The sequence below is a fragment of the Etheostoma spectabile genome, chromosome 2 (genome assembly GCF_008692095.1).
Source record: "Etheostoma spectabile isolate EspeVRDwgs_2016 chromosome 2, UIUC_Espe_1.0, whole genome shotgun sequence".
Lineage (NCBI taxonomy): Eukaryota > Metazoa > Chordata > Actinopteri > Perciformes > Percidae > Etheostoma > Etheostoma spectabile.
The window spans coordinates 11737124-11745657 of record NC_045734.1 but is presented as its reverse complement, the minus strand read 5'-3'; the positions used below and the strand labels follow the sequence as shown (position 1 = coordinate 11745657).

The 8534-nt window shown below is 41.9% G+C and overlaps 2 protein-coding genes across 3 annotated transcripts in view; one reads left to right on the top strand and one right to left on the bottom strand.

Annotated features, from left to right (window-relative positions):
• The window catches only part of smox (spermine oxidase), a 16388-nt gene extending 9083 nt beyond the window's left edge, over window positions 1-7305 (top strand). For both annotated transcript variants that reach the window (XM_032529415.1, XM_032529405.1), the window contains 5 exons: window positions 1-228; window positions 1627-1800; window positions 3583-4327; window positions 5538-5698; window positions 6773-7305. In XM_032529415.1, the coding sequence (XP_032385306.1) occupies window positions 1-228; window positions 1627-1800; window positions 3583-4327; window positions 5538-5698; window positions 6773-6925 (1461 nt within the window). In that variant the 3' untranslated portion in view covers window positions 6926-7305. The remainder of the gene's footprint in view (window positions 229-1626; window positions 1801-3582; window positions 4328-5537; window positions 5699-6772) is intronic.
• Window positions 5212-8534, bottom strand: part of fbxo41 (F-box protein 41) — a 64447-nt gene continuing 61124 nt past the window's right edge. The window contains exon 14 of the transcript XR_004334070.1: window positions 5212-5262. The gene's annotated coding sequence lies outside the window, so the exon portion shown is untranslated. The remainder of the gene's footprint in view (window positions 5263-8534) is intronic.

Genomic DNA, 8534 nt, shown 5'->3' with positions numbered 1-8534 from the left:
GGAAAAGCAACTTTGGAGCTTGGAGCCACCTGGATCCATGGTGCCAATGGGAACCCAGTGTACCACCTGGCAGAGGACAACGGGCTGCTGGAGCACACCACAGACGGCGAGAGGAGCGTGGGACGCATCAGCTTGTACACCAAGAATGGTGTGGCTCACTACCAGACCAACGTTGGGAGGAGGATCCCCAAGGACCTGGTTGAGGAGTTTAGTGACCTGTACAACGAGGTGAGGGGACACACGCACACAGAGACACACATGAATGAATGCACGCATGGACAAGAGCACAGAAATACTGCCTCACATCAAAATATGCTTATGTAAGTTCAATTATGTTGCATAGTAACCAGTAGTAATCTCCTAAAAAACATAAATATAAAATAATATTAAATATATCTTCAGCCATCTTGAGGAGAACCAGTAAAGCATGCTGACTTTAATAAGGAATGGCCATTTTAGTTGGTCCCGTTTTCTGCTCTGTGCTCTCTGGCAGCGCGTTAGAGAATGATTATTATAGTTTAAGTAGGTCACGTCTGGAAAAGCAGTTACAGAGAGAAAGTATGGAACATGATCTTAGGTCCAAAATGACCCACCCATGCTGTCTGCTTGTGATACATCTTCTTCATGGAAGCTCACAACCCTAACACCTTTACAGACAGTTTCAACATCCTAAAGACTCGATAGGTTCTTGCCTTGTCTACATTAATTAGCCCTGTTTAGTCATCTTGTCTACCTTGCTTCAGTTTTCTTTCAGCCATTTAAAATCATCATGCTTTATGTGTATGTTGTCTATACATTTTAAAGCTCTTTGAGACACATTTGCTACTTTGTAATATATTAATAAAGTTGACTTGACTAGAATTATAAAGCTTCCAAGCTGCTGCCATTTCCAGGGTGCGTTTTTCCAATGGCTGTTGTAATGAAAAGAGAAAAAAAACGAGACCATGCTTCAGGGAAACCTCATCTTTATCACTCTGTGTGATGTCATTTGGCCATGGCTGACATGTTATGAGGGATGAGGACACACGGTTGTCTGCTATTGCCTCTAGCACACTGCAGCCATTGTATATTCTCCTACTTTCCTTTTCTATAAATTTGTTGAAATATTTTTTTTTCCTCCGATTAATCATTTGGTCTATAAAACATCAGAATGATAACAAAAACACTGTCAAAGCCCAAGTTGATTGAATATGTAAATTACAAAAACTAAGTTTATTTTGTATAGGGACACGTACGTATGTAGCATAAACCAATGCCACACACCACAGCATTTCAATGCCTAAGCTAATAAACTGAGCTAAGCTAAACTCATCAATAAAAAAACAAGATTCAGAACAAGAAAATACAGACAAAACAATAAAAGACACAAACCAATATAATAAAGCACTGATCAAAAGCCCAAAAATACTCTTGTAGCCACGACTGCATTTCTTTTTAAATAACTTGTGATTTGTGTTGCCTGTGGTATTTCTCCATCATGCTGCAGTTCACCATTTGAAACAAAAAAATCAAGTACTGCCCCGATCTGCCCTGAACTAAACTCAACTAAACTGGTGGTTTCTTTTTCTTCCCTTTGCTTCCCCATTCTTCTTCCTCCGGATTACTCTCCATCTCACCCCCCTTTAGGTGTACGAGCTGACTCAGGAGTTTTTCCAGAATGGGAAGCCAGTTTGTGCTGAGAGCCAGAACAGTGTCGGCGTCTTTACACGAGACGTGGTGCGCAAGAAGATCATGTTGGATCCTGATGATTCTGAGAGCACCAAGAAGCTCAAACTGTCAATGCTTCAACAGTACCTCAAGGTGTGTGTGTGTGTGTGTGTGTGTGTGTGTGTGTGTGTGTGTGTGTGTGTGTTTGTTGTGTGTGTGGGGTGTGTGTGTGTGGTGTGGTTGGTTGCAAACCTACAAGTCCCTTGGAATGAGAAAGCAGATATTGGTTAACTGTATCCCTGCTGGCTGGCACTATTATGCCAAGAGTCAAAGGTGCTCTAAGCGATATCAGCGTGTTTTAGGCTAGAATATTTGTCACATACAGCAAACATCTCCTCACTATCTGCAAGCTGACTGTCCCCAGAACACAATGTAAAAAAAGTGCGGTCTCTGTAGACAGCCCAGGGTCTACAAACAGCAACAAAAACAAACTGTGCCCACCTGCACCACGAAGCTTACACAAACAGTGTTCCAGCGTTCCAGCCAATATCCGACCAGAAGGATTTGGGGGTGGGGCGTTAGTGCACATAAGCACAGAAGGAAGGGAGAGGGGACGGGATGAGCAGGAGGAGGGAGGGGCAAGCTAGTCTCATTTTGTTTGACAATACTTCGAACGCCAACAAGAAGTAACGTCACCCAACATCACAAAGAGCACCTTTAATTCATTTAGACTCATACTATTGATTACAAACATTGGTTTTCCGATTCCATAGAAATTAAGAGCTTTTGTTATTTACTTCTTCCTAACCTATTATTCATATAGATATACTGCCAACAGCCCAAAAGGAAACGTTTAATATTTAATTTTATTTGCCACCAGCTACTGTCTGACATGTTTGCTTGATTAACGACTTATGATATAAAGTAACATAAACCTACAGTCAGCAGCCTATTAGCTTAGTACAAAAACGTAAAACGGGGAAAACAGCTAGTCCGGCTCTGTCCGACAGCAACAAATATCTGCCTACCAGCCTCACTGATAATTGATAATAATGTTATATCTGGCTTATTTATTCTTACAAAAACATAATTGGAAAAACAATTCTGTTTTAAGGTGGGTCGTGTGTTGGATATTTCTTGGCCGGGAGCGGGTATTTTCTGGAGTCTGCTTATTTTACGCCAACTGCTCAGAGTCAGAAAGCAAAAAAGCTCCTAAAATGTCAAAGCATTACTTTTAATGACTAATATATGATGAACATTGATAAAAATGAATTACTTTTCCTTTGATCAGCTAATGAATTAATCATCATGTCGACTTGGCACTAACTGTTAGAACTCACCCCATGCGTAAAGTGAAAATAAAAAGTAATTGTTCGAGGGAATCAACATTGAAGGTTATGTTTTTTGTATGACGGAGGTCATAAAAAAACATCTAAGAGCTAAAACCTAACATAACAGGTGATCTGTAATAATTAAGAGGGGCATCTGTCCTGAGCAGGAGAAAGATAAAATCCCTCCCCCCCCTTTGGAGTCCAGACACAGGTTCTGGTGGTGGCTGATGATTCTGAAGAGATTGGCGGTGATGGAGATGGATGGATTTGCACTGAAATGACAGCTGACAGCAACAAAGAGAACTCATTTTAGCGCAACAACTGGGAATGTACCGCATGCATAACAGCCACATGAATGTACCAGAGGCATAGAGAGAGAATCATATTCAAACAGAGGCAGCGGCAATAGAATAGGTGTAGGTGTGTCGCTGTGCTATTGGATACATGAGATCAGCTAATGTCATGATTGACAGCCCCAGACAATCAAGAAAATAATGTGTGGGAGGAGTGAATGGCAGAATGCATGAGAAACACAGCTACAGGGTTAATCATGGATAGTCTTCTTGACTGAACTTATGCTATAGCTTCATTTCTCCTGTTTCAGGTGGAGAGTTGTGAAAGCAGCTCTCCCAGTATGGATGAGGTGTCTCTGAGTGAGTTCGGCGAGTGGACAGAGATCCCCGGTGCACATTATGTCATTCCTGAAGGTTTCATGAAGGTTGTGGAGCTCCTGGCCCAGGACATCCCCACTCGCACCGTCAGCCTTAGCAAACCGGTCCGCTGCATCCACTGGAACTACTCAGCCCAGCATAAGGGGTTGATCGCCAAGAGCAGCGACACCCACCAGGACAACAATCACAATGCAAACAACCACAGCTGCCAACCTTGCCAAGACCCTCTCATCCGGGGTCACCCCATTTACGTGGAGTGTGAGGACGAGGAGTGGATCACGGCCGACCATGTGATCGTAACAGCTTCTCTTGGCGTCCTGAAGCAGAACCACGAGGCCATGTTCTCCCCCTCTCTGCCTGAGGACAAAGTGCTCGCCGTCGAGAAGCTGGGCATCAGCACCACCGATAAGATATTCTTAGAGTTCGAAGAGCCCTTCTGGAGCCCGGAGTGCAACAGCATTCAGTTTGTGTGGGAGGATGAGGCTCAGCTAGAACAGCTGGCCTACCCTGAGGAGCTGTGGTACAAGAAGATCTGCAGCTTTGATGTTCTCTACCCGCCCGAGCGCTACGGCTACATGCTGAGTGGCTGGATCTGCGGGCAGGAGGCGCTGTACATGGAGCGCTGCGATGACGAAACAGTGGCAGAGACCTGCACTGAGCTGCTGAGGCGCTTCACAGGTCAGCACGCCCATACACAAGGAAACAGAGCTGTGTATTGTAGGCACGTTACCCATCATACAGCTTTATTTTTTCCACACAGGAATAATTCCTTTGTGTCTCATTTATTTCAATCCTTATTTAACCAAAGACAATCTCCAAAATATTCTGTATAAAACATTCTTTTATAAGTTTGACTTCTGTTGATTTGTCTGACTGAAAATGAGAGATCAACTTCCGTCTTCAAACTCTTACAAAGAATCAATAACCAACACAATTGCATTGGAAGACTGAAGCTGAGCTCAATGACTCATACAAACAGTGACTTGGTTGGGTCATTGCATTACATACAAAAAGGAAATGACATAAGCTTCAGCTGTCCATGACAAAAGGATGACAGCTAATACAGCTGAATGTGTTTTTGTGTCCAGTGAGCAGTGGCTAACTTGTCCGGTGTCACCACCACAAAAGCAACATTGAGCAGAAGGACTGATCATACGTTAGATTAGATGAAGAAACACAAAACACACAAATGTGTCACACATGGGTGCTTTTTCTCTGAGGCTTACCCAATGTTGGTTTTACTCATTACTTAAAACATCACATTTGTGCAACCTAGGTTTTTCCTGCGTCAAGGTGCTTCATTGTATGACTACAGGTTGACTCATTGTTTATGAATAGATAAGGAATGTGCCAATACTGTAGGAATGACTCATTTTTTCTCTTACCTCTTTGGTAAATGGATTGCCTCAGAATTAGGTCAGAAACAGTGACTGTCATTTCATGATGAGGTCCGTGGACTTCCTATAGATTGCAGACTGTAAATCACACAGAGAAACTGCGCGGACACACACACACACACACACACACACACACACACACACACACACACACACACACACACACACACACACACACACACACACACACACACACACACACACACACACACACACCTCATTAAGGTCATGGTGGTTTAATCCCCTCAGCTGTTGATTTAATTACATATAGATTCACTGGTGCCTTTCTGCTCACAGAGGGTCACAAGTTGATTAGAGTTGGCAGATTGGACGTCCCAGTAAAAGGCCTTAACACAAAGCCGCCACATTCTTAGTGGGAACTGGTTGGATTCTGTAATGCAGTGGATTTGGTCAACACCAGACCGTCCATGATCGTTAAGTTTCTGCCGCTGCTATCTGTACTGACTCCCTCTCTGTCCATTTGTCCACAGGGAACCCCAACATTCCTAAGCCCTGGCGTGTCCTGCGCTCCTCGTGGGGCAGTAACCCTTTCATCCGAGGCTCCTATTCCTTCACCAGGGTGGGATCCAGTGGTGGGGACTGTGAGCGGCTGGCCATGCCGCTGCCTTATGCCAACAGCACCAAGGCTCCGGTAAGACCACCATCTGACAACACAGGGGGTGGACAATATAATAAAAAACTCTATGATTTAATGCAATTCAGTAGCCCTGAAAATAACTACCCTTGTGTCAGAAAGGTGTCACTCACATTAATGGTGATTGTAGTTAGTGTTGCTACTGCATCATTTTGTTGCACGTTTCTGTTATTTTTTCCACCACACTGTATGGTGTGTATTACATAAAATGAATTCAAATTAAGATGAAAAGGGTACATTTTTCTCTTGCTTTGGGGAACATTCTCTGAAATAAATTATGAAACTAAGAGTCACTAAAAATAGTGTGTAATACCCAATTTTAAAGGTCTTTAATTCCCTAATAATTTCTAAGTTTTTCTGTAAAGAACTATGCAATGTGTTACTAATTTAAGGGGAAATTAAGGCATATTTCTTGACATGGTTATTTCAGTTTAGATAGTTGTGGTGAGTTTGTAACTAGTTCTCTAGATTCTCAGAGGAATTTTCATTCCAATGCTCAATTTAAACTTAATTACATATTGATTCATTGTATATTAATTGCACTCTGAATGTTGTAGAAAACTTTAGCAGTTAAGTACCTTTACAGCAGTAGGCCTATCTTCACTGATGTTTACACTCCCTGCATGCACTCTGAAAGCATCTGGCTAATGTGGCCGTGTCATCACTGCCATGTTACAATGCAGCACATGCAGAGAAAATACAGCTGGTGTCAGTGGGGGTAATGAAGGCTGTTTCCTGGCCAGCAGTCTACATCATGAAATCTGATGAGTTCTGGCTGAAAGGGAGAATGGCGGGGGGGATTTGTGTGCGCTCACTTGACACTGTTGAAGGAATGGCGTGACCTCTCCACTGCAGTACTTCAACACTGTAAACTGAAATCTAAAGGCCTCGGGAAAGTTACCACAGACTCCAACATGTAAAGTGATAACAAGGGAATAAGTGATGAAAATAAACAAAATCATGCTGCTCAAGCAGCCAAAAACATGTCAAGATGACAAAGACAGCTCTTGTTCTGAATCTGGTTCTCTTCTCTCAGATCTTTAAACCTTTGCACCCCTCCTCCTTTCTCAGCCTCTACAGGTCCTGTTTGCTGGAGAGGCCACCCACAGAAAATACTATTCCACTACCCATGGTGCTTTGCTGTCAGGACAGAGAGAGGCCACTCGTCTAATAGAGATGTACCAGGACTTGTACAGAGCTGAAACCACAAAGCCTAATATGTAAAATAAAATGAACCTCTGACTAGTGAAAAAAGAAATACAAAACTGTTGAGTTTTAAGCATTTTATCTTGATGATTAATTTACACTTAAAAGCATAGCTCGGGCATTATTACATTAATACGTTTGTTTTGTACTGTAGATTCAAATCATGCTACATTTTTATTTGAGATTTACTGTTCAAAAGTTGCCAATGGTGCTGTCTTTTCTTGTCTATCATTCTGTCATGTTTTTTAATCATTAATTTAATGTTTATGACAGCATCTGTAATTTAAGTTAAGTTTTTGTAAGTGCCTTCTGTACGTACTTATTTCAAAAACATTGAAAATGCAAATGAAAAGTTGAAGGTTTTAACAAAATAAAAGTTCTATCATCATCTAACAAGACCAGCTAAGTCTTCTTAATTATTCAAATATTAAAACACACTAGTGGTGGGCATCACAAATCTCCTCTTCATCCATTTCTGTCCTAATGAATATTTTCCAGAAAAGTACAGCCTCAGACAAGAGCTGTTTCCATACAATCACCCTTTTTAACGCATAGGAGGAAGGCAGAAAGTGAATGCACATGGAAAAAGAAAAGCTACAAGGCTATAATGTATAATGCAAAGTGACAGATGGTGTTAAAAATAAACTCAACTTAGTCCTCACTTCTGTTAGACAACAGTGTTGATCCTCTTCAGTGGCAAACACCATTATACCAAATATACCAAATACTTTATTGATCCCCAAAGGGAAATTCTGTGTTACAGTAATATCAGAATATAAATATAAATAAATATAAGGAGTGTGTATATGCACGTATTAACATAGTTAAAGGAATTTTATTTTATTATAAATGTATTATTATTATTAACATAATTAAGTTGTAATGATAAATATGGGAAACTTCTAATTAGCAACAGAAAACCGTGACCTTAGTTTTGAAATCCGGTATTTCTCTACTTATTTTCAAGTAGCATGACAAACCGCTCCTTGTCCAATGAGCCTTTGATTATGGGAAAGACTGTCAGAGCCGAGACGAGGAATGTCAGCATTTAGTTAGCAATAACTAGCATGTGCCTATGTTATTTCTTTACATACTGTACACCAGCTGGCAGAAGACTTACAGCTTTCAGACAGGTATACTCACGTCACGTCTGCGTCGTCAAGCTCAGTTGGAGGCTGCGCAGAAACACTCAGCTATCACCGATAAAGTGCTTCTAATATCCTTCACTGGTCTCCGTGGAAGTCTACGGCATCGCTTTGTCCATTAATTTTACTGTCTATGCACCATCCATGTCACCGATCCCCACACCATTTTCCCCCTCCCCCTGCTGAAGTTCACTGACCAGATAAATGAGCTGGTTACTGCTGGAACCAAACTAACCCCAGCCCTGCTACCATTTTTCCCTGCGTGCCCCTGCCACAGTTGCCACAATCACCAAAAGGTAAAATGCCAGTCACCTCTTCCCCCTCCACAACGGAAATATTCTCCGTCTTCTCAGCCTAATAAAAAGGTTGCTTGCAGGGGTGTAGCACACAATTTGGCCCTGCAGAAAATAATTCTCTATGGGTCCCTCCCCGCATCCACAGCTATTCATTCTAACATCTTTATGTGTCCTTGTGTAATCAGT